General features: G+C 45.8%; 1 protein-coding gene across 3 annotated transcripts in view; it reads right to left on the minus strand.

Moving 5' to 3' along the window:
* The window catches only part of RTEL1 (regulator of telomere elongation helicase 1), a 197,303-nt gene that overhangs the window by 85,715 nt on the left and 84,986 nt on the right, over positions 1 to 26,602 (minus strand). For all 3 annotated transcript variants that reach the window (XM_040439096.1, XM_040439095.1, XM_040439097.1), the window contains exon 23: positions 25,838 to 25,953. In XM_040439096.1, the coding sequence (XP_040295030.1) occupies positions 25,838 to 25,953 (116 nt within the window). The remainder of the gene's footprint in view (positions 1 to 25,837; positions 25,954 to 26,602) is intronic.

Below are 26,602 nucleotides of genomic sequence, written 5' to 3' on the forward strand. Positions count from 1 at the left end.
GCTGATGATGTGATACTGACTTTATCAGATCCCTTGCCCGTATTAAAAGCAGCTATAAGCATTAATTATTCAAGCAGTCGGAGACGTCTCCTATTATAAGATCAATGAAAATAAATCTCAAATACTTGCTATCAAGGTGCCACTATCTTTTAGAGAGGCGATAGAGAAGGAATTCCCATTCCAATAGGCAACATCTTCCATAACTTACTTAGGAATGTTTCCCTCTCTCTAAATTACCGGTACTCTCTAGCAATTATGATATCTTATACAACTCTCTACAGGTAGAACTGGCTAGATACACTAAAACAAAACTCACTTGGCTAGGACGCATTGTGATCTACAAAATGATGGTACTTCCAAAAATTCTCTACTACTTCCGCACTTTAGCGATCCCAGTACCAAACAAGCTACTACTAAGTAAGTTCAAAAGACAAAAATGCTCACCTTCATTTGGGGAAATGATAACCATAGAGTTGCAGCATCCATTCTATACTCCTATAAAAGAAATGGAGGATTGGGAGTCCCAAATCTTCAACATTACTATGAAACAATCCTATTTAAACAACTGAGATTGTGGGGTAGACAAGACCATATAACAGGCTGGCCGTTAATAGAAAAATAACTTAATGGGGATAGATCACTCTACTTTTAGTTCATGCTATTGTTCCAAAGTTCCCTCTCCCCTAAGCTATGTCACTGAAGGCCTCCAATCACATTTGGAAATCCATACTCAAAAACATCCACAATGATAGTCCTAAGGCCCCTTGCAGACGAGCGTGTCCGGATTAGGTCCGGATGCGTCCCGGTGCATTGCGGCAAATTCGCGCGAGTAGGAACGCAATTGCAGTCAGTTTTGACTGCGATTGTGTTCCGATGTTCAGTTTTTATCGCGCGGGTGCAATGTGTTTTGCATGCGCGTGATTAAAAACTGACTGTGGTACCCAGACCCGAACTTCTTCACAGAAGTTCAGGTTTGGGTTAGTTGTAGTGTAGATTGTATTATTTCCCCTTATAACATGGTTATAAGGGAAAATAATAGCATTCTGAATACAGAATGCATAGTAAAATAGGGCTGGAGGGGTTAAAAAAATATAATTTAACTCACCTTAATCCACTTGTTCGCGCAGCCGGCATCTCTTCTGTCTTCATCTGTGAGCAAAAGGACCTTTGATGACGTCACTGCGTTCATCACATGATCCATCACCATGATGATGTGGATTAAGGCGAGTTTAATTTTTTAATATTTTTTAACCCCTCCAGCCCTATTGTACTATGCATTCTGTATTCAGAATGCTATTATTTTCCCTTATAACCATGTTATAAGGGGAAATAATAATGATCGGGTCCCCATCCCGATCGTCACCTAGCAACCGTGCGTGAAAATCGCACCGCATCCGCACTTGCTTGCGATTTTCACGCAACCCCATTAATTTCTATGGGGCCTGCATTACGTGAAAAACGCACAAAGAGGAGCATGGTGAGATTTTCACGCAACGCACAAGTGATGAGTGAAAATCACCGCTCGTGTGCACAGCCCCATAAAAATGAATGGGTCAGGATTCAGTGCGGGTGCAATGAGTTCAACTCACGCATTGCACCCGCGCGGAATACTCGCCCGTGTGAAAGGGGCCTAAGAAAGATATCCCCCCTTCCTTTAGATATGTTAGCGTTTTAGAGTTGTTGTTTTTTACCAGACATATCCTTGTCGATCTGGAAAAAAAATAGAGGTATTTATTTTCTAAGAGACTTATATGACGGCAGCACACAGAGATCTTTTTCTTCTATGCAGTTTATTTATGCAATTCCTAATTCAAAACAATTTTACCACTTTAGAATTTCCCATTTTTTTAGGAAAATCCCTCACAAGACAATTTCACTCCCGCTCTCTGTATAATTATCTCTTCTTTCCAAACGGGGACATTCAGACTCCCACTAGTTTACTATATAGAACTATTATGGAAGAGCTATCTTTTAATAAAAGAGCACATATGATATACTGAGAAAAAGATATTCAGAACGCTTATAGAAAAGAAGATTGGCAGGCTGCAATTACTTGTACTCTAAAATCCACAGCCTGGTCAGGCCTCTTCGACGGCTACCACAAATTGCTGACTAGATGGTACTAAACCCCGCCAAACGTAATCATTTCTTTCCAAATGTAGAAAATAAATGGGGCCGGCCACAAGGAGACATTACACTGTATGGGGCAGCCACAAGGAGACGTTATACTGTATGGGAATAGGAACAGCCACAAGGAGACGGTATACTGTATGGGGGCAGCCACAAGGAGACGTTACATTGTATGGGGGCAGCCACAAGGAGACGTTATACTGTATGGGGGCAGCCACAAGGAGACGTTACATTGTATGGGGCAGCCACAAGGAGACGTTACACTGTATGGGAATAGGAACAGCCACAAGGAGCCGGTATACTGTATGGGGGCAGCCTTAAGGAGACACTATACTGTATGCAGGCCACAAGGAGACGTTATACTGTATGGGGCAGCCACAAGGAGACGTTACACTGTATAGGAATAGGAACAGCCACAAGGAGACGGTATACTGTATGGGGGCAGCCACAAGGAGACATTATACTGTATGGGGGCAGCCACAAGGAGACGTTATACTGTATGGGGGCAGCCAGGCAGCCACAAGGAGACGTTATACTGTATGGGGGCAGCCAGGCAGCCACAAGGAGACGTTAATTGTTATACTTTTATATGTCATTTTTCACCATTTCGGGTATCTGTAACTAGTCGATTGACTTCTAGTAACAACAAAAACATTACAGGGTTAATTCTGTACCAAAACGAGTGGTTTTAATCTTGTGTATCATCTCCTACTAGAGGGTGCATTGCAGGCTGTAAGCATAAGTGTTGGTGGCGCTCCTGTCCTGCGCAGCCTCGCCTGTCATCTGATTCAGACGACAGACGTGAGTGGGCGGAGACTGCATTATGGGAGCCTGCATGGAGGAGCCGGGGTAGCCGGTGCGGGCAGCAATTGGTATGGAATCATGCTGGGGCAGGCGGCCGTGGACGCAAATTTTGAAGCGGTCAGCGCACATGACCACTTCTATGACATCACAAAATACCGCGGTAATTAGGAAACAGCGATATCGCCCCTTCAGCTTTGTAATGTTGCAGCGTTTCGAGTTTAATCCTAGCTTGTCCCTTACGCCACAGCAATTCCCTAAACATGGAGTTAATTCTACCAAATTTATCTGCGGACAGCCATACTGGGGCGTTATGTAGAATATATAGAAGCTGCGGCATCAAAATCATTTTAATAAGGTTAGCCCTGCCCACCACAGAAACGCCGTGCCGTTAGATAGCGCCTGCGTACACACACCAGCCTGCGATCTAACGGCACGGCGGGGCGCAGGCGCAGAAGATTGGGCATGAACGATGCCCGGAGGATTGAATTGCGCAGGCGCAGGATCGGGACTGGGGAGAGTTCTAGTTGCCGCCCAGCGAAGTGAATATTGATGAGCTGGGCGGGGCTTCAAACGGCAGTTGGGAAGGCTGGCTGGGCGCATTTTCACATGAAACGCCGCCCCTTGGGCAGATTGCTGACTGGAGAAGCAGGTTATAAAACTTTATATTTCGCTCTTTATAAGGTGGACAGGGGGGATACTTATATGCTTTTAAAAGACTGTATAAGACCTGTAATGTGATATATCTAACTATATATGCTGTTTTGGCCTGTCAGTGTCCCTTTAAGTTTAAAACGCAGCGAGATAAAGTCTCGCCCCAGAGTACATGTGACAGCGGTTACTCACGCTCCTGTGAGGACCCCCCTGAACAACAGGTCCGGGGAGTCCAGATTAAATACCGCTCAAGGAAATAGACATCCTCCCCGGAAGAGTGTTGTAGGGACCGCAGCCGCCGGTCAGTCCTCAAGTGTCCAAGTTTTGATTCCGGAGCTGCCGTTCGTTCTTATCCAGCCATTGCAGCACCGAATCCGGGTCCTCGAAGAACGTCGCAGATCCGAAGGCTACCACACGGAGTCTAGCCGGGAACAACATGGAGTATTAAACCTGCAATCCACAAAGGCGTCGCTTAATCTCCACAAAACTGGCTCTTTGCTTCTGCACGAGTAGTCCGGGAAAATAGATATTTTGACCCCGTCTATCGCTAGATCCGGATGTTCTCTGGACTGCCTCAGTATAGTGTCCAGATCTCTGTAGTGTAGCACTTTAACCAAAATTGGCCTGGGCGGGCGACTAGGTGGCAGTGGTCTAGTGGGGACGCGATGCGCTTTCTCAATAACGTACAAGGAGGAAAGGCCTTTATCTTTAAATTTAGCAGCCAGCCATTTTTCAATGTATTCTGTGGCATTTGGTCCTTCCGCCTTTTCGGGCACACCGATTAGTCGTAAGTTGTTGCGTCGCGACCTATTTTCCAGGTCGTCCGTTTTAGCGTATAATGCCGCTATATCATGTGCAGCAGCTTTGGCGGCCTTGTGCAGCGGTTTAGCACCATGCTCCAATGCAGATACCCTGCGCTCCACCTCAGAGGTACGCTCTGCCACTTTATGGAGATCATGCCTTATGATAGAAATGTCCTCCTTGAGGCTGCCAAACTGAAGATTTAAATTCTTCAAAGTGGAATTGCAGCTTGCTATGGCTGCCATTATATCTTTTAAAGTAGGCTCTGCATCTAGGTGCAGCTTGCACTGGGGTCACAGGAGTATCACATCCATTCTGAATGAGCGCAGCCTGCTGACTGAGAGTCCCATCAGAGTCCTGCATAGGCGCCTCTTCATCAGAGGAGCTGTCATTACCCCCTGAAACATTCTGGTCTCCTCCTGCGTCTCCCCATTGCTCTGGCTGGCTTCTCTGGGGCTGATGGGCATATTTCCCCAATCGCGCCGCGATGTCCTGGTGCTGCAGCATGCGCGTGACGCTCTCCTCCTCCCCGCCGGCGCCATCTTGGGATTGCAGCTCCCGCTTCGTAATCAGCCACACTTAGCGGGCCCCTGTAACAGCACCTCAGGTACGTCCGCGGGGATACTTTAGAAACAAAATACACTGGCGGTCAGGCTGAACTGGACAGATATTTGCAGGAGCTCTGAGCCGTGCGCCTTACTCCATGCTCGGTCAGGCTCCGCCTCCCTGCCCCCCTATCTTTAGGCATAGACCAGATCACACACTCTCACAGACAGCCATTATGCCATATTCAATTGACAGCTAAACTTATGATAGCCAGACTGTGGAAGTCTTCACAACTCCCAACGATAACAAGTGTGACTGAAAGGGTTTCGACCCATTGCGTGCATGAGGAACTGATAGCTCAAAGGAGAAGCGCCTTAGCCTCTTTCCAGAAGTCATGGAACCCTTGGCTAATAAAATTCCCAATACCTACTTTAGATTCACATTGAGATAATACGGTTCTGCTTGGCTTGTATTTACAATGGAGATTGATGGAATGTCATTTTTTTTCCCTCTTTTGTGTTCTGTTATTACTACATTTAACTGATATACAACGCTTCTTTGGATTATGAAAAATGTTTCACTAAACTCTGAAAACTTCAATAAAAATGTAATGAAAAAAAAAGTTTATTGCAACTTAAGCCTCATTTATACGTCAGTGTTTCACGTACGTGTGCTGTACGTGTTCTCCGCGGACAGCACACGTCTCCATTCATTTGAATGTGTGTATGTATTCACACATCAGTGTTTTAGCATTGTCCGTGTTTTTAGCACGGATGCATGTCCTATCTTGGTCCGTGTTCCTGGATCACTCACATCCATTATAGTCTATGGGTCCGTGAAAACCACGGATGCAACACGGATGCTTTGAAAATTATTTTTCAGCTGTTCAGTGCCAGTGAAACACGGATGCAACATGGACAGCAAAAAACGGACACACGGACAGCTTTACGGATGCATCACTGACCACCTGCTCATGGATTTGGAGCACGGACACAGACGTATGAATGAGGCTTTACTTTGTGACCTTAACAAAACAAAAAAAAGGCATTCATCTATTTTCAATGGTTACTCATGATTTGCCAATGAAGCCACACAAATGCTGTGGACAACACTAAGAGACTGCTTATTGGGCTTATGGATATTATAGGGGAGAGTCCCATCATAAATGGCCTCCGCCTAAGGCTAGGGCTACATGATAACATTTGTCGCAGTAAAGTCACGCAACATATTTTCTAATGCTAGTCTATGGTGTTGCACTGAAGTAAACTGACCTGTATGCAATCTTATGTACAGCAGCTGTCACTTGATTTACGACTACATTCTAAGCTGCCATAGAGTGCAATACAAAAGTCTGAAAACTGACCCCCTTTCCCTCAAGAGCATCGGTCTCCAAAACCATCATCATGCCTAACCACATTATTCTTGATATCAGCAGAAGGATTACGGGTGATATGGAAGGATGTGGGAAAAATATGATGTTGATACCACTGTGTGCGCTCATCTCCTTCGTCAGGAATATATAAATTATTATGCAAACCGCATTCGTTCTGGTATCCGTAATGACTTCCGAGGAACATGAATCACTTTAAAAAATTCTCACATCCCTGAACAGTCTGCAGGAGACACGGGCCACAAGAGGGATTAAAAGTTATGATGATTCTTAAACCAACAAGCTTATTTATGTTGAAAAATGAAGTCTGAACTGCACAATTCATCATCACGCAACTTCAGTAAACTGGAAGTCTACAAAAATAGCGGTCAAGAGCCAGAGGCAATTCAGAGGGTTGACTTGAGCAAGCACAAATATATAACATGTGAACTGAACAGACTGACACATTTGACCTGCACTGACACATTGTAACAAACCACAAGGAGAGGTGACAGATTTGTGTTGCTGATGTGTTTGCCTCACATAGAATTGTCTAGACTGGATATACAGTGGCGGAAATAATTATTTGACCCCTCACTGATTTTGTAAGTTTGTCCAATGACAAAGAAATGAAAAGTCTCAGAACAGTATCATTTCAATGGTAGGTTTATTGTAACAGTGGCAGATAGCACATCAAAAGGAAAATCGAAAAAATAACTTTAAATAAAAGATAGCAACTGATTTGCATTTCATTGAGTGAAATAAGTATTTGAACCCTCTAACAAAAAAAGACTTAATACTTGGTGGAAAAACCCTTGTTTGCAAGCACAGAGGTCAAACGTTTCTTGTAATTGATGACCAAGTTTGCGCACATTTTAGGAGGAATGTTGATCATCTCTAAATCCCTAAGGTTTCGAGGCTGTCTCTGTGCAACTCTGAGCTTGAGCTCCCTCCATAGGTTTTCGATTGGATTAAGGTCCGGAGACTGACTAGGCCACTCCATGACCTTAATGTGCTTCTTCTTGAGCCACTCCTTTGTTGCCTTTGCTGTATGTTTTGGGTCATTGTCGTGCTGGAACACCCATCCACGACCCATTTTCAGTTTCCTGGCAGAGGGAAGGAGGTTGTCGCTCAGGATTTCACGATACATGGCTCCGTCCATTTTCCCGTTTATGCGAATAAGTTGTCCTGTGCCCTTAGCAGAAAAACACCCCCAAAGCAAAATGTTTCCACCCCCATGCTTGACGGTGGGGACGGTGTTTTGGGGGTCATAGGCAGCATTTTTCTTCCTCCAAACACAGCGAGTTGAGTTAATGCCAAAGAGCTCTATTTTGGTCTCATCAGACCACAGCACCTTCTCCCAGTCACTCTCTGAATCATTCAGGTGTTCATTGGCAAACTTCAGACGGGCCTGCACATGTGCCTTCCTGAGCAGGGGGACCTTGCGAGCCCTGCAGGATTTTAATCCATTGCGGTGTAATGTGTTTCCAATGGTTTTCTTGGTGACTGTGGTCCCTGCTAATTTGAGGTCATTAACTAACTCCTCCCGTGTAGTTCTAGGATGCTTTTTCACCTTTCTCAGAACCATTGACACCCCACGAGGTGAGATCTTGCGTGGAGCCCCAGAGCGAGGTCGATTGATGGTCATTTTGTGCTTCTTCCATTTTCGAACAATCGCACCAACAGTTGTCACCTTGTCTCCCAGCTTCTTGCTAATGGTTTTGTAGCCCATTCCAGCCTTGTGCAGGTCTACAATTTTGTCTCTGACATCCTTGGACAGCTCTTTGGTCTTTCCCATGTTGGAGAGTTTGGAGTCTGCTTGATTGATTGATTCTGTGGACAGGTGTCTTTTATACAGGTGACTAGTTAAGACAGGTGTCCTTAATGAGGGTGACTAATTGAGTAGAAGTGTCTAACCACTCTGTGGGAGCCAGAACTCTTAATGGTTGGTAGGGGTTCAAATACTTATTTCACTCAATGAAATGCAAATCAGTTGCTATCTTTTATTTAAAGTTATTTTTTCGATTTTCCTTTTGATGTGCTATCTGCCACTGTTACAATAAACCTACCATTGAAATGATACTGTTCTGAGACTTTTCATTTCTTTGTCATTGGACAAACTTACAAAATCAGTGAGGGGTCAAATAATTATTTCCGCCACTGTAACTGTAGCAGCTGAGATAAATATTAGACCCAGAGTGATAGAAAGCAAAGTTTTCATTTAGGGCTCATGCACACGACCATTGCCCCTTGTGCAGTCTGCAAAACACAGATACCAGTCATGTGCTTTCAGCATTTTCCTGAACGGAACGTCCGTCCCACAATAGCGTCCTGGAGTTCAGATCTCCACTGATCACACGCTGATGGCCTATTCTAAGGACAGCTTCTGCAATGCATCAGGAATTCACTGGGGACAGCTGATCCGGCTGTGTAACATATTCAATACATTAGATCTTGCTATTCCAAGAGGGTTCTAAAATTATCTCATTTTCATTGTCTGTTCTCTTGCGTCACAAAAAACACCTTCCTTTTTTTTCAGGTCAAGTAAAGAGCAGACGTTACTCATAGGATGCATAACGCTGCTAATTCTGGACATTGGCAGTTAAACAGGTGGCGCCACTTTCACTTCCCCCTACCATATATCACCACATCCCCATATTACATACCAATGGGAGAGTCAGGAGGAACGTTTTATAATCCACCTGATGCGAAGACTTTTTTTAGATCACTATCTTTATTGTCTACAAATCACTCCAGTCATGCGTCGCACAATTACACAAGTTTTTCCATTTTCCAATACAATATGTAATTAGTTAATCTGGCTGTGCAAATAGGAATGTAATAGCTTGAAGAATTTCATGGATTTTCTAGGGAAGGAGCTGTCACCAAAGTCTCAAATATCATCTACCTTTGTTCCTCTTGTTCACCTGTTACTGTAGCCACTTTTCTTTTTTTCCCAAGAGACGCTCCATTACCCATTATCCTAGCTGTTATTATTTGGTGCTGGATTAGCACATTAGGCTATGGGTGTGATCAGTTTGTCAACTGGGTGGTCCTAGCTGTCCGCTGCCCACTGTCCCTGCTCTGACACACTAATCTTACACCACAGGAACCACTTGCGGACAGCGCAATTTTCCCAGTTTTGCATCACCATAACTTGAGACCAGTTGTATTGTTTAATGGCACCATTATATTGCATATATTCTTCAGAAAAATGCAAGTTTTTTGGGGGTGAGGGGTATGGGGAAAAATAAATAAATAAATAATAATATAAAGGAACGGCACAACATAGAGCCATAAGAAAAGATGCTCCAGAACCGTTTTTACATGGGGAATGCATAAAGCTAATAAAACAGACATGTCAGGAACGGTGAAAGGCCCCCTTTAACCTCTTGGGACACATGACGTACCAGTACGTCATGATGCCCTGGTACTTAAGGACACATGACGTACTGGTACGTCATGTGTATTTCCGATCACCGCCGCGCTGCGGGCGGCGATTGGAACAGAGTGCCTGCTGAAATCATTCAGCAGGCACTCTGTGACAATGCCGAGGGGGTTCCTGTGACTCCCCCGTATCGGCGAGTCACCTGCGGTTTGCATCGCTTTTGGAAGTTTCTGATCATCCGCCCTCCCTCTCATTTTCAGGATGGCCGAGCTTGTAAAGCAGAGTGTAAGCACATTGCTGACACTCTGCTTGAAAAGGCTGCCCCCCCTCCCTCCCCATCACCCGCTGTTCTGTTGTAGCAGCGGGTGATGGTTACCATGGCAACCGGACGCCTTCACAGACTTCCGGCTTTCCATGGTGCTGATCAGACTTCTGCTAAAGGCAGAAGTCTGATCAGACTAAGTGTAAAGTGAAAATACAGTACAGTACACAATATAGTGTACTGTATTGTATTATACAGACATCAGACCCACTGGATCTTCAAGAACCAAGTGGGTCTGGGTAAAAAAAAAAATATATATAATAATTTATCACTGATTAAAATTCCCTACACGTGTTTGATATCACCGCATCCGTAACGACCTGAGCTATAAAAACGGTAATGTTACTTTCCCCACACGGTGAACGCCATAAAAAAGAAATAAAACTATGATGAAATTGAAAATTTTGCCCACCTTACTTCCCAAAAAAGGTAATAAAAGTGATCAAAAAAGTCATATGTAAGCCAAAATAGTACCAAACAGTCACCTCATCCCGCAAAAAAATGAGCCCCTACATGAGACAATGGCCCAAAAAATAAAAAAGCTATGGTTCTCAGACTAAAACATGATTTTTTTTTTTGTTTCAAAAATGCTTTATGTTAAACGTAAAAAAAAAATAATTAAAAAAAAAAAAAAAAAAGGTATACATATTAGGTATTGCCATGTCCATAAGAACCTGCTTTATAAAAATACCACATGACCTAACCCCTCAGGTCAACACTGTAAAAAAAAAAAAAAAAAGGGTCAAAAAAGCTATTTTTTGTCACCTTACATCAAAAAAAGTGTACTAGAAAGCGATCAGAAAGTCATATGCACTACAAAATCGTGCCAATCTAACCATCATCTCAGCCCGCAAAAATGATACCCAACCTGAGACAATCGCCTAAAAACTGAAAAAACTATGGCCCTTGAAAAAGCTAACGCGAAACGTGCGTTGGGGAGTGGACTGGTGGTGGTCGTGTGCGGTATACGAGGCTGGTTGGTCAGTATTTTCTATGTGCCTATTACATTTTTGCTGCTCTATTGCCTCAGTCAGCCCTTGTGGTGTGTATCTTCACCCACATGTTTAGGTGTCTGTTGTATATATATGCATATGAGTCTTTTGTACTATGTATTTTTGAGCCATAGTGGTTTGGTTGAATAAACCTTTTTACTAGTGACCAATCATAATTTTTGCACTTGCACTTTACAAATATATACCAACAGCCCACCATCGGTCCTCTTGGTTTTTAATATTTTTATGTATTGTGACCTGTGTTAAATGTGTTTTTGTGACTTGTGCCAATTATGTCCTTTTTTTGATTCTCAATAAAATTATGTTATTTTTTGATTACCTCAGTATTATATGTGTTTTAGTACCTAATTGACCCATTTCCTTTGGTTGGTTCTCAGACTATGGAGACACTAAAACATTATTATTATTTTTTGTTTCAAAAATGATATTATTGTGTAAAACCTAAATAAATAAATAAAAAGGTATACACAAAAGGTATCGACCTAACCCTTCAGGTGAACACCGTAAAAATAAAAAAGGTGTCAAAAAAGCTATTTTTTGTCACCTTACATCACAAAAAGTGTAATAGCAAGCGATCAAAAAGGTATACGCACCCCAAAATCATACCAATCAAACAGTCATCTCATCTTGCAAAAAATGAGACCCTAACTAAGACAATCGCCCAAAATTTTTATATATATACAGTCTTGTGAAAAAATTAGGACACCCTTTGAAAGCATGTGGTTTTTTGTAACATTTTTAATAAATGGTTATTTCATCTCCGTTTCAACAATACAGAGAGATTAAAGTAATCCGACTAAACAAAGAAAACTGAAGAAAAGTCTTTTCAAGATCTTCTGTAAATGTCATTCTACAAAAATGCCTATTCTAACTGAGGAAAAAGATAGGACACCCTTGCCCCTAATAGCGAGTGTTACCTCCTTTGGCTGAAATAACTGCAGTGAGACGGTTCTTGTAGCCATCTACCAGTCTTCGACATCGGTCTGAGGAAATTTTACCCCACTCCTCAATGCAGAACTTTTTCAGCTGTGAGATGTTTGAGGGGTTTCTTGCACGTACAGCCCTTTTCAAGTCACACCACAGCATCTCAATGGGATTCAAATCTGGACTTTGACTTGGCCATTCCAGGACTCTCCATTTCTTCTTTTTCAGCCAATCTTTGGTTGATTTACTAGTATGTTTTGGGTCATTGTCATGTTGCATGGTCCAGTTCCGCTTCAGCTTTAATTTTCTAACTGATGGTCTCACATGTTCTTCAAGCACCTTCTGATACACAGTAGAATTCATCGTGGATTCTATGATGGTGAGCTGACCAGGTCCTGCTGCAGCAAAGCAGCCCCAAACCATGACACTTCCACCTCCATGCTTCACAGTTGGTATGAGGTTCTTTTCTTGGAATGCTGTGTTTGGTTTACGCCAAACATGTCCTCTGCTGTTGTGTCCAAATAATTCAATTTTGGACTCATCTGTCCAAAGAACATTATTCCAGAAGTCCTGGTCTTTGTCAACTTTATCGCTGGCAAATGTCAGTCTGGCCTCGATGTTTCTCTTGGAAAGCAAAGGTTTCCTCCTTGCACACCTCCCATGCAAGTTAAACTTGTACAGTCTCTTTCGGATTGTAGAGGCATGTACTTCTACATCAACAGTAGCCAGAGCCTGCTGTAGTTCTCGAGATGACACTTTAGGGTTTTTGGATACCTCTTTTAGCATCTTGCGGTCTGCTCTTGGGGTGAACTTGCTGGGGCGACCAGTCCTGGGCATGTTGGCAGTTGTTTTGAAAGCCCTCCACTTGTAGACTATCTTCCGGACAGTGGAATGGCTGATTTCAAAATCTTTTGAGATCTTTTTAAATCCCTTCCCAGACTCATAGGCTGCTACAATCTTTTTTCTGAAGTCCTCTGACAGCTCTTTTGCTCTCACCATGGTGCTCACTCTCACTTCAACAGTCAGGAGCACACCAAACTAAATGTCTGAGGTTTAAATAGGGCAAGCCTCATTCAACATGCAGAGTAACGATCTAGTAATTATGTGCACCTGGTGTGATATACCTGTGTGAGATCTGAGCCAATTTAAGAGGGAATACATGTGAGGGTGTCCTATCTTTTTCCTCAGTTAGAATAGGCATTTTTGTAGAATGACATTTACAGAAGATCTTGAAAAGACTTTTCTTCAGTTTTCTTTGTTTAGTTGGATTACTTTAATCTCTCTGTATTGTTGAAACGGAGATGAAATAACCATTTATTAAAAATGTTACAAAAAACCACATGCTTTCAAAGGGTGTCCTAATTTTTTCACATGACTGTATATATATATATATATATATATATATATATATATATATATATATATATATATATATTTTATGGCTCTCAGACTATGGAGACACTAAAATGATTTTTTTTGGTTTCAAAAAGGATATTATTGTGTAAAACTTAAATAAAAAAAAGTAAACATATTAGGTATCCCTGCGTCCGTAACAACCTGCTCTATAAAAATAGCACATGATCTAACCTGTCATATGAACCTTGTAAATAATAATAAAATAAAAAAAAGGTGCCAAAACAGCAATTTTTGGGCAAATTTTCCATTTTAATCAATTTTTTCCCGTAACAAAGCAAGGGTTAACAGCCAAACAAAACTCAATATTTATTGCCCTGATTCTGTAGTTTACAGAAATGCACCATATGTGGTCGTAAACTGCTGTATGGCCACACGGCAGGGCGCAGAAGGAAAGGAACGCCATATGGTTTTTGGAAGGCAGTTTTTGCTAGACTGGTTTTTTGACACCATGTCCCATTTGAAGCCTCCCTTGATGCACCCCTAGAGTAGAAACTCCAAAAAGTGACCCCAATTTAAAAACTACACCCCACAAGGTATTCAAAACAGATTTTACAAACTTTGTTAACCCTTTAAGTGTTTCATAAGAGTTAATGGAGATGAAATTTCAGCATTTCTATTTTTTGTTACTTTGCCTCACAAAAAGTGTAATATAGAGCAACCAAAAATCATAAGTACCCTAAAATAGTGCCAAAACAAATGCCACCTTATCCCGTAGTTTCCAAAATGGGGTCACTTTTTTGGAGTTTCTACTCTAGGGGTGCATCAGTGGGCTTTAAATGGGACATTGTGTCTAAAAACCAATCCAGCAAAATCTGCCTTCCAAAAACCAAATGGCGTTCCTTTCCTTTTGCACCCTGCTGTGTGCCCGTACAGCAGTTTACGACCACATATGGGGTGTTTCTGTAAACTGCAGAATCAGAGTAATAAATGTTGAGTTTTGTTAGGCTGTTGACCCTTGCTTTGTTACTGGAAAAAAAATTTTTATGGAAAATCTTACAAAAAAGTGAAATTCTGAAATTTTATCTCCATTATCCATTAAAACTTATGGAACACTTAAAGGGTTAAAAAAGCTTGTAAAATCAGTTTTGAATACCTTGAGGGGTGTAGTTTCTTAGATGTGGTCACTTTTATGGAATTTCCACTCTAGGGGTGCATCAGGGGTTCCTCAAATGGGACATTGCGTCCAAAAATAAAAAAAAGCCATCAAAATCTGCCTTCCAGAAACCATATGGCGTTCCTTTCCTTGTACGCTCTGCTGTTTGGTTATACAGCAGTTTATGACCACATATGGGGTTTTTCTAAACTACAAAATCAGGGCAATAAATATTGAGTTTTGTTTGGCTGTTAACCTTTGATTTGTTACTGGAAAAAATTGATTAAAATGGAAAATTTGCCAAAAAATTTAAATTCTGAAATTTCATCTCCATTTGCCAATAACTCTTGTGGAACACCTAAAGGGTTAAAGTTTGTAAAAATCTGTTTTGAATAGCTTGAGGGATGTAGTTTCCAAAATGGGGTCATTTTTGGGTGGTTTCTATTATGTAAGCCTCACAAAGTGACTTCAGACCTGAACTGGTCCTTAAAAAGTGGGTTTTTGAAAATTTCAAGATTTGCTTTTAAACTTCTAAGCCTTGTAACGTCCCCAAAAAAGAAAATTGCATTCCCAAAATGATCCAAACATGAAGTAGACATATGGGGAATGTAAATTAATAACTATTTTTGGAGGTATTACTATGTATTCTAGAAGTAGAGAAATTGAAACTTGTAAATTTGCTAATTTTTAAAATGTTTGGTAAATTTTGTATTTTTTATAAATAAAAATGAATTTTTTTTACTCCATTTTACCAGTGTCATGAAGTACAATATGTGATGAAAAAACAATCTCAGAATGGCCTGGATAAGTAAAAGCGTTTTAAAGTTATTCACACAAAGTGACTGGTCAGATTTGCAAAAAAGGTGAAAATGAGTCCTGTCCTTAAGGGGTTAACTTTATCTGGTGGGTCAATACAATTATGGCGACTCCAAATTTATGGTGTGTATGTTTTATTTTGCACAAAAAACAAACAAAAAAAAAAAACAACGTTTTATAGTTCTGGGAGCGATAACTTTTTTTTCGACAATAAAAAGGAGCTGTAAGAGGGCTTGTTCTTAGCAGGATGACTTGCGATTGTTTCTTTAGTTTGTAACTATTATTGCACTGTGAGGTATAAATACTGCATTAGGTTTATATAGTAAGAACTAGCAGAAGGCCCCGGCTTTGTATTGGTATATTTCATTTAAAGTGTAACTGTCATTCTTTTTTTTATTTTTGTAATTTATAGGGGCAGCGAAACTGACCATTTTTGTAATATACTTTAATTACTGAAACCATACATTTCTATTAGAAAAATAGCTTTAAAGTGGCCCATTTTGAGCCTTAGCAACGCTCCTCTGTCTTTATGTTTACATAACTGTTGAGACCTGCTCAACACAGACTATGTTATGTAAACAGAAGACAGAGGAGCGTTGCTAAGGCTCAGAATGGGCAACTTTGGAGCTATTTTACTAATAGAAATGTATGAATTCAGTAATTAAATTATATTACAAAAATGGTCATTATCACTGCCCCTATAAATAACACAAATAAAAAAAAAAAGAATAAAAGTTACACTTTAATGTTTGTGTGTCGTTAAAAGATATCGACAGTATCCACTATAACAGTGACATCAACATTACCCCGCCCCTTTAACAGTGACCTCCACAGCGGCCTGCCCCCTTAACAGTAACATCCACAGCGGCCTGCCCCCTTAACAGTGATCTCCACAGTAGCCGCCCCTTTATTAGTGACCTCAACAGCATCCCGCCCCCTTAACAGTGACCTTCACAGCAGCCAACCCCTTTAACAGTGACCTCCACAGCGGCAGGCCCTTTATTAGGGACCTCCATAGTACCCTGTCTCGTTAACAGTGATTTCCACAACCCGCCCCCTTAACAGTGACCTCCATAGAGCTCCGTTCCCTTAAAAAGTGACCTCCACAACACCCCACCCCCTTAACAGTGACCTCCATAGAGCTCCATTCCCTTAAAATGTGACCTCCACAACACCCCACCCTCTTGACAGTGACCTCTACGGCACCTTGCCCCTTAACACTGAACTCCATAGCGGACTGTCCCGTTAACTGACCTCCTCCGTTCCCTGCCCCCTTAACAGGGACCTCTACAGCATCCCGTCCCCTTATTAGGGACCTCCACAGTACACCATCTCCTTAACAGTGATTTCCACAATACCGCATCCCCTTAACAATGGCCTCTGCAGCAATCTGACCCTTAACACTGCCATCCATAGCGGACCATCCCCTTAACTGTGACCTCCCCAGCAGCCTGCCCCTAGGGTGGCCAGAGGTCCGGTTTTAGGCCGGACAGTCCAGCTTTCAGACTCCCTGTCCAGCGCAGAGTCTGGACGGACACAGGGATGTAGGGTTGTTTTGATACCAAAATTTTGATTCGGTTACGATACCATAAAAAAGTATTGCGATACTTGATACCAAGCAGAAAAAATAAAATGCCAAAAAAAATCTGCGTGCGTTCCGCATTTTATGGAACGTCCGGCCCATAATCGAACAGTCCTATCCTAGTTTTTTCTTTCACCGCATAGGAGATATTTTTTTATATTTTAATAGTTTGGACTTTTCAGACGTGGCAATATGTAATATTTTATTTATTTATTGTTTATATATTTTAGATGTAAAATTGGGAAAGAGGGTGATTAATATTTTGATGTGTTTTTTTTGTTTTTTTTTTAAGTTTATTTAATAACTATTTCTCCCATTAGGGGCTAGAACCTGGGATCTTTTAATCCCTTGTCTATTCACCCTAACAGAGCTCTATTAGGGTGAATAGGACTTCACACTCTCCCTTCAGTCCTGGCTGCCATGGTAACCGATCGGAGCCCCGGGATTACACTGCTGGGGCTCCGATCAGAAGCTTGCCACTGCCACCAATGAGAGGAGGTGAGGGGACTCTGTGGCCACTGCCACCAATAATTTTAATACTGTGGAGGGGGCGATGCAGCGCATGAATGAACATGTCGGAGGGCAATGCTACAATAGCGATCTATCTCTGACTAATATTAGAACGGCAATAACTGGCAAAGAGGGGGCAGAATAGCGGTAGTACACCTGCATCCACTCGCCAGCCAGGCATCATAGTTAGGAATCATGCACAAGAAAGTAGGCCTTCTGTGCCTTTATTGCGGACACAAATAGCAGTCTGCAATGCACGGGCAACGTCCATGTGCATGGCTTTTTGCAGACCCATTAACTTGAATAGGTCCACAATCCTCAAGAAGCGGTCCGCACCGCAAAAAAAAAGCGGTGCGGATGCACAAATCGAATTCCCATGGAAGCGCTTCGTAGTGCTTCCATGCGCTTCCGATCCATGCCTCCACTATGCAAATAAATAAAATAGAACATGTCTCATTTTATTTGCGGTGCGGATGGTATCTTGTGGATCGTAAACCCATTTAAGGCAGCCATTTGGAGTCTGAAATATGGGCACAGAGGGTCTGCGTTTGTGTGCATGAGACCCAAGTAAAAGTGCAGTCCAGTGATAGCAAGCTGGGATTTTAAAATAAGTTTTTTTTGTATTTTATAAATTTGTGCGATGGGAAATATGTAAAATAGAGTATTAGCCACTGGCTATCTGTCTAAAACGAGAAATACATGTGTGCAGTTATTTTAATACAAAGTCTCTTTTTTTAGGATGCAGTGGAACAATCAACAATATCTTACTAGTGTTATAAACTTTGTTACAGGCAACCTTTATTCTATTTTCCAACTGAAGTGGATTTATGAGCGCTTTCACAATCGACTTTTTATTGCCCCAATTTACCTGCAATAAAACTGGCAATGCTAAATGTAGCCTTGTCTCCATGGTTACAGAGCGCAAACACACCTGGTTTAGGCCTCATGCACACGACTGCATCTATTTTGGAGTCCACAAAAAATACGGATGACATCCGTATGCATTCCGTATTTTGCGAAATGGCTGGCCCCTAATAGAACAGTCCTATCCTTGTCCATAAGACGGACAATAATAGGACATGTTCTATTTCTTTGCGGAACTGACATACGGAAATGGAATGCACATGGAGTAACTTCCTTTTTTTTTTTGCGGACCCATTGAAATGAATGGTTCCGTATACGGTCCGCAAAAAAAAAAAAAAAAAGATCGGAAACAGAATGAAAATGCGTTCATGTGCATTAGGGCCTTAGAGTAATTTCAAAGCAAAGTTTTATAGCTCATGCGCAAAAAGGAGACTTTTGTATTACTTACCAGTAAAGTCTCTTTCTCGCTCTTCCTTGGGGGACACAGGAAACCATGGGTATAGCTCGGCTCCCTAGGAGGCGTGACACTAAGTGAAAGCTGTAAGCCCCTCCTCCATCAGCTATACCCTTCAGCCTGGAGAAGAGACTGCCAGTTGCGTGTCCAAGTAGTGAAAGATAACCACCAACCGGAAAAAGAACTGTCGAGCCCCAACGGGGGCAACCAAGCCGGAACCACAACTGTAACCCAAATGAAGGGCGGGTGCTGTGTCCCCCAAGGAAGAGCGAGAAAGAGACTTTACTGGTAAGTAATACAAAAGTCTCCTTTTCTCGCCCATATTCCTTGGGGGACACAGGAAACCATGGGACGTTCCAGAGCAGTCCCAGAAGGGAGGGACCAGAACAAACTCAACCAACACCAGAGGCATCAATCAACTGCCGCCTGCAACACCAGACGGCCTAAAGCAGCGTCAGCCGACGCATGAGTATGCACCCTGTAGAACTTGGTGAAGGTGTGCAAGGAGGACCAAGTGGCCGCCTTGCAAATCTGCTCCGTAGAAGCCCGATTCCTCTGAGCCCAGGAAGCCCCGACCGCTCTAGTGGAGTGAGCGGTAACACCAAGGGGCGGAACCTTGCCCTTGGCGAGATAAGCCTCAGTAACAGCCATCTTGACAAAACGGGAGATAGCAACTTTGGATGCCGCCATCCCTCTGCGCGACCCCTCCGGGACCACAAAGAGCGAGTCAGTATGCCTGAAAGAGCTGGTTACTTCCAGGTAAATCTTGAGCGCCCTGACAACGTCCAGGCGATGAAGCTTCCTCTCCCGCGGGTGGGAAGGGGAAGGACACAAAGAGGGGAGAACGATGTCCTCGTTCAGATGAAAGGCGGAGACCACCTTAGGAAGGAAGGAAGGGACCGGACGAAGAACCACCTTGTCCTGGTGGAACACTAAGAAAGGTTCCAGACAGGAGAGTGCAGCCAATTCGGACACCCTCCGAAGAGAGGTGACGGCTACAAGGAAAATAACCTTGCAGGACAGAAGTCGCAAGGAAACCGTCCGCAGAGGCTCGAAAGGGGAAGCCTGGAGCGCTGAGAGAACCAGATTCAGGTCCCAGGGCGGTACCGGAGGGCGGTACGGGGGAACCGCGTGAGCCACGCCCTGAAGGAAGGTCTTGACAGGACCAAGGGGGGCCAGTGGGCGCTGAAACAAAATGGACAGCGCAGACACCTGACCCTTCAAAGAACTAAGGCCCAGACCTTGGGCCAGTCCGCTCTGCAGGAAGGACAAAACGGTGGGGAGAGAAAAGCGGAGCGGAGGAATCCCCAGATCGGCACAGAACCCCAAAAAGGTCCTATAATAGATCCTAGAAGAGGACGGCTTACGGGCGCGGATCATGGTGCGGACGACGTCCGCAGAAAAACCCCTACGTGTCAGGACGGTGGTCTCAACAACCACGCCGTCAAACGTAGGGACCCTAAACGCGGGTGGAAGATCGGTCCCTGAGAGAGAAGATCTTCCCTGGCGGGCAGCGGCCAGGGCGCGTCTGCCAGGAGCAGCATGAGGTCGGCATACCAAGACCGGCGGGGCCAGTCCGGAGCGACCAGAATCACCGAGACGCCTTCCGCCGCGATCTTCCGAAGGACCTTGGGCAGGAGAGGGATGGGAGGGAATATGTATGGGCGCGCGAAGCCTCGCCAAGGAAGAACGAGGGCGTCGGCTCCGCAAGCTCCCGGATCCCTGGCCCTGGACAGATAGGCGGGGACCTTGTGATTGAATTTTGAGGCCATGAGGTCCATGTCCGGTATGCCCCAACGAAGGCAAATGGCCTCGAATACCTCCGGGTGAAGAGACCACTCGCCGGGGTCGACGGTGGTGCGACTGAGGAAGTCCGCCGCCCAATTGTCCACCCCTGGAATAAAAATTGCAGATAGGGCCGGGACGTGGGCTTCCGCCCAACGGAGAATGCTGGTGACCTCCCGCATTGCTGCAGCGCTGCGAGTGCCCCCCTGGTGGTTTATGTACGCCACAGCCGTGGCGTTGTCCGACTGTACACGAACTGGATGACCCTTCAGCAGATGAGTCCAGTGTCGTAGAGACAGAAGGGCCGCTCTCAGCTCCAGGACATTGATCGAGAGTTTGGACTCCGATGGAGACCAAATGCCCTGGACGGATCGGGGAGGAAACACGCCTCCCCAGCCCAAGAGACTGGCATCGGTTGTAACCACCAACCAGTTGAGTGGCAGAAAGGACCTGCCCAGAAGAGGGGACTGTAACCACCAGCGGAGAGATGACCGCACCGGAGGCGATAGATGGAAGGGATGATCCAGAGACTCCGGCGATTTGTCCCAGGAGGAGAGGATCGCCCGTTGGAGAGGGCGGGAGTGAAACTGCGCAAATGGGATCGCCTCGAAGCAGGCAACCATCTGCCCCAAGACCCGCATGCAGAAGCGGAAGGACGGTCGACGGTGGAGAAGGAGACCCCGAACCGCCCCACGGAGGATCAGACGTTTTTCCGAGGGAAGACGTACCTCCGCCGCTCCTGTGTCTAAAAGCATTCCCAGGAAGACTAGTTGTCTGGAGGGGGGAAGGGAGGACTTGGGGAAGTTGATGACCCAACCGAACCTCGCCAGAGTCTCTAGAGTGAGATCCACGCTGGCAACCGCTTGAGAAAGGGACGGAGCCTTGATGAGGATATCGTCCAAGTACGGTAGCAGAAAAACACCCCTGGAACGGAGTAAGGCCAAAACCGGGGCCAGGACCTTGGTGAACACCCGGGGGGCTGTTGCCAGCCCAAAGGGAAGGGCGACAAATTGGAAGTGGAGGTCCCCCACGGCGAATCGGAGGACGCGATGGTGACACAGGGCTACCGGAACATGGAGGTAGGCATCCTGTATATCGATGGAAGACATGAAATCTCCCTGCTCCAGGGAAGCCACCGCGGAACGGAGGGACTCCATCCGAAACCGTCGAAGGAGGAGAAAACGGTTGAGCTTTTTGAGGTCCAAAATGGGCCGCACCGAACCTCCCTTCTTGGGAACTACAAAGAGGTTCGAGTAGAACCCTTGGAACCTTTCCTCTAGAGGAACGGGGGTAATCACCCCCCTGTCCAGTAAGGCTTGAACGGCCGCGGAGAACGCAGCCGCGCTTTTCGGGTCCCGCGGCGGGCGGGAGCGAAAGAACCGATCTGGAGGGAAGGATGCAAATTCGATTTTGTATCCGGAGGACACAATTTCGAGGGCCCAGGCGTCGGAGACGTGAGCCATCCAGACGTCCCTGAAAAGGAGGAGCCGGCCCCCCACCCGGGTGGGTGGGGGCGCGCCTTCAGGCAGAGGACTGCTTTGCTGCGGGTGTGCGGGCAGCCTGCGGCTTGCGCCAGGAGGGCTGCGCCCGAAAAAACGGCTTCCTACGCTTATCCTGGGGAGGAGCCGAAGCGGCAGCTGTGGTGGGAGCCCCAGAGGCCCTGCGGGAGGACCGAAAACGAGACGCACAAGGGCGTCCGCGGGGGGCGCCCCTGGCTTGGGGTTGAGGAAGATGGGTGCTTTTACCACCCGTGGCCTCCGAAATAAGTTCATCTAGGCGGACCCCGAAAAGGCGGGAACCCGCAAACGGTAGCCCCGCCAAGGAACGTTTGGAATATAGCAGGCTAGTTTTTTAAAATCTGTAACAAAACAGATGGGCGCACCATAGGGTAATTCTGTGAGTGTATAGTAATATACGGAGAAAGATGGTAAGGCTCACCTTGTGTGGTTGTGCAAATGTAGGCACAACACTATTGCAGGTATTTTCAAACAAGCCTGGACGTCTGGATATGGCGGTCTGCAGCCACGGGACCACAAGAAATCTTCAAAAGGAGAAGCCTGGAGCCCCCAAAAAGATGATGATGCAAAAGAACAAACCACGTCCCACGGCGCGAATTACAGTCAGCCAGTCACCAGGATCAAGAAGGAATCTTTTATTGCAGCGATACAACGCGTTTCGGGGAATCACTCCCCTTCATCAGGTACAAAAAAAGCTGCACAAAGGAACGTTTGGAGGCAGCGTCCGCTTTCCAAACCTTCAGCCAGAGCTCCCTCCTGACGGAAACTGCCAGGGCGGAGGAGCGTGCAATAAGGGCTCCCGCATCAAGGGAGGCCTCACAAACAAAATTCCCGGCCCGAATAATAAGCTGGGCCAAGGAACGTAGGTCCTGGATGGGGACGTCCGAGTCCAACTCCTGTTCCAGCTGCGCACCCCAAGCAGAGATTGCTTTCCCTGCCCAAGCAGAGGCAAAAACCGGTCTGAGAGCAGAACCGGAGGCAGCAAAAATGCCCTTGGAAAGGGTCTCCATGCGACGGTCCTCCGCTGACTGAAGAGAGGACCCGTCGGGAACAGGGATGGCCGTGTTCTTTGACAGCCGGGCCACAGGGGGGTCCACTTTGGGTGGGGAAGACCATGTGGCCACAACATCGGCTGGAAAAGGATAGCAAATGTCCAGCTTCTTGGGGTTGACAAAACGGGCGTCCGGGCGAGCCCAAGCCTTAGACACCACAGAGGAGAAATCAGAGTGGATTGGAAAGACTTTTGAGGCCTGCCTGGGTCTGATAAAGGAGACGCTAGCTGCGTCAGAGCTAGGGGGGTCATCCTGCACCTTAAAGGTGTCACGAATATCAGAGATGAGTTGACCCATCGCTGAGGCTAGCTTGGACGGCAGGGCCGAGTCCATTTCCAAATCTGAAACCGCCAATTCACCTTCAGAGAGCGAATCCTTTGGAGAGGAGAGGCCCGTCTGGGTGCGCACGCGTGGCGGGGAGAGTGAGGCCTCAGAGGAGGAGGCTCGCTCTACTCTAATACGCTTCTGAGAGTGCCTAGCTCGGGAGGGGTCACTAAGAGAGAGTGAACCCGCTGCAGCGGCAGAAGCAGTGGACCCGGAGGGCGCGACAGTCAGAGAGGCGTCCTGCGGGGTAGGTGGCCTGTCTATTAGGCGGCCCACGACATGAGTGAGGCTTTCCACGGCCTGGGACAGGGATCTAGCCCAGTCAGGCGGGTCAGAGGAAGCAGGGAGCGACACAGCGGGCGACTGAGGCTGCGGTGGAGCTCGGCATGCAGTACAGTGCGGATCAGACTGCCCCCGGGGAAAGGGTTCCCTACAAGCAGTACAGGCATGGTACCAAGGCTTGGCGGCTGCAGAAGGGTCTGACATGGTGGAAAAAAGATGTTGCACTTAAAGTGGGAGACCCCAAAGAAAAGTGGTGGCACGGAGGGGGTTAACAGTCCTACCAGACCCGGATGATGCAAGCGGCAGCGGTAAGGGGAACAGACTGAGGAGGCTGTGGAGGAGAGGCAGCAGCACGGAGATGAATGGCTTCAGGATCGCACGGCAGAGAGGATTCCACGCAGCACTGAGAAGTGGAGCCCGATGAAACCGGAAGTAGCGGAGCGCATGTAGGAGGCTCCGCCCCCCCTCTGCCGCGCTGAAGAAGAAGCAGAGCCGCGCGCGCGGCAAAATGATTTTAACCCCCAAGGTGATGAAGTGCCGGCCAAGATGAAAAGGCGCCGTTCACGCCAAGTAAGCGGCCCCCGCCGCGCCTGGATGTGGCAGACGGCTTGCTTGCCTGCAGCCGTCCCCTGAAGGCAGCGTCCCTGCCAAGGACTTGCCCAGATAAACTCCCCTGCCCGGTAACGGTCCCGATATGCCCGGGGGGGGGGGGGGGGGGGGGGGGGGGGGGGGGGCGGGCAATGTAGCAGTGGCCATGTAGCAGTGGCCATGGGGGATGTAGCAGCGGCCATGGGAGGGAGGAAGGGGAGGCTGGAGCAGCCACTCTCACCATACGCTGTCTTCGCCCTCAGTCCATCCAGCGGGGGTCGCCCCTTCAGCTCCTGGCACCGCAGTGGCAGGAAGCCGGGGGAGGGACTTGGCGTGCGGGCGACCCTGAGCTGGCGGGACGCAGGGGAGCGAGGCTGCCCTGGTCCACCTTGTCTTCTGTGGGGGAGGCGGCAGTGCGGAATTACCGGCACTGGCGCAACTCAACCCCGGGAGAAACAGAGGGGTCTAATGCGCCTCTGTTGTCCCTGTAGGTAGAAAAAAATCGAATTAAAAACAACAAATAACGCAAAAATAAAAAATAAAAATCATAGGAAAACAACCCTGCATAAGCAGGGGGTGTCTTGCCTCCTTGGACACTAAGCAAAAAACTGGCAGTCTCTTCTCCAGGCTGAAGGGTATAGCTGATGGAGGAGGGGCTTACAGCTTTCACTTAGTGTCACGCCTCCTAGGGAGCAGAGCTATACCCATGGTTTCCTGTGTCCCCCAAGGAATATGGGCGAGAAAATGTATTTTATTTCCGTGTTTGTTCCGTTTTTTTTTTTTTGCAGACCGCATGCGGAACCATACGTTTCAATGGGTCCACCAAAAAAAATAAAATAAATAATGGACGTTACTGCGTGTGCATTCGGTTTCTGTATGCTCGTATTTCCGGTCCGCAAAAAAAAAAAATAGAACATTCCCTATTATTGTCTGTATTATGGACAAGGATAGTGCTGTTATATAAGGGGCTGGCTGTTCCGTTCCGCAAAATACGGAATGCACATGGACGTCAGCCATATTTTTTGCGGACCGCAAAATACATACGGTTGTGTGCATAAGCCCTTACTCTACTCCCTCGGCCCTACTTTTCCCTGACCTACTGACAGTAGAAGGTCAGAAGGTTATGCACAGTAGCTGAATACACAAGCTTTAAAGGGAATCTGTCACCCCAATTTTGTACTATTATCTACAGTAATACATAGTAGTCTTGTAGGGAGTCCAGATCACTATTTTTTATTTTTCTGCTTCCCCAGCTATCAGCACTCAAAACTCCACTGAAATACAGTCAGGACTGCTGTGCTCTTCTAACATAATGGAGAAGAGTCATGTGCGCATGTGCAGCAGTCCTGACCATGTATTTCAACACAGCTCTGACACCTGACAGCAGAGGAACAAGGAGCAGTGGCAAAATAAAAAGTTGTGATCTGGACTCCATATCTGCTGTACTACTGTAGATAATAGTCCAGAATCAGGGTGACAGATTCCCTCTAATCAATAAAAAGTACAAATTTGCTTCATTTTTTATTTTACATGCACTGCGACATTAAAATATTGTTGCAAATGTCTACATACCCTTTAAACACTCTGTGTAACATTAAGATTTTACCTGTGATCACACAAAAAGATAGCTCCATAGTCTTGCTGATGTCTTATGACTCTGCCTATGGCTTGATTGACAGCTCGAGAAGCCTGTTGTCGATACCACTCCTGTCCAGACAGAAACTAGAGGGGGGAATAAAAATACAAGTAAGGACTTTATGAAAACTGGAGCAAAGACAGTAAAAAGTAGATTTTTGTATAACTTACCAGTAAAATCTCTTTCTCGCTCTTCATTGGGGGACACAGGAACCGTGGGTATAGCTATGTCCTCTAGGAGGCGTTGACACTAGTAAAAGCTGTTAGATCCTCCCCTGGCAGCTATACCCCCTCCAGTCTGGAGAGAGAGCTTCAGTTTGTGAGAAGCAGTAGGAGAAGCAAGTAAACCAACGAAAAAACATGGAACACCAACCATGCCAAAGACCCATCAGGGTTCTAACCAGCAACTGCCACACTGTGGCCGAACAACAATACTGGGTGGGTGCGGTATCCCCCAATGAAGAGCGAGAAAGAGATTTTACTGGTAAGTTATAAAAAAATCTCCTTTTCTCGCCCATATTCATTAGGGGACACAGGAACCATGGGATGTTCAAGAGCAGTCCACGGGGAGGGAAAAACCACAGACCCATGGAAGCAAGCGTCCCTGCTGGTAGCTAAGAAACTGCCGCCTGCAAGACCTTGCGGGCTAAGCAGCTGCCGCCGATGCATAAGAATGCACCTGGAAAAACTTTGTGAATGTGTGTAATGAGGACCGGTAGTCGCGTTACACAACTGC

This window comes from Bufo bufo, chromosome 6, assembly GCF_905171765.1.
Source record: "Bufo bufo chromosome 6, aBufBuf1.1, whole genome shotgun sequence".
NCBI classification, from domain to species: domain Eukaryota; kingdom Metazoa; phylum Chordata; class Amphibia; order Anura; family Bufonidae; genus Bufo; species Bufo bufo.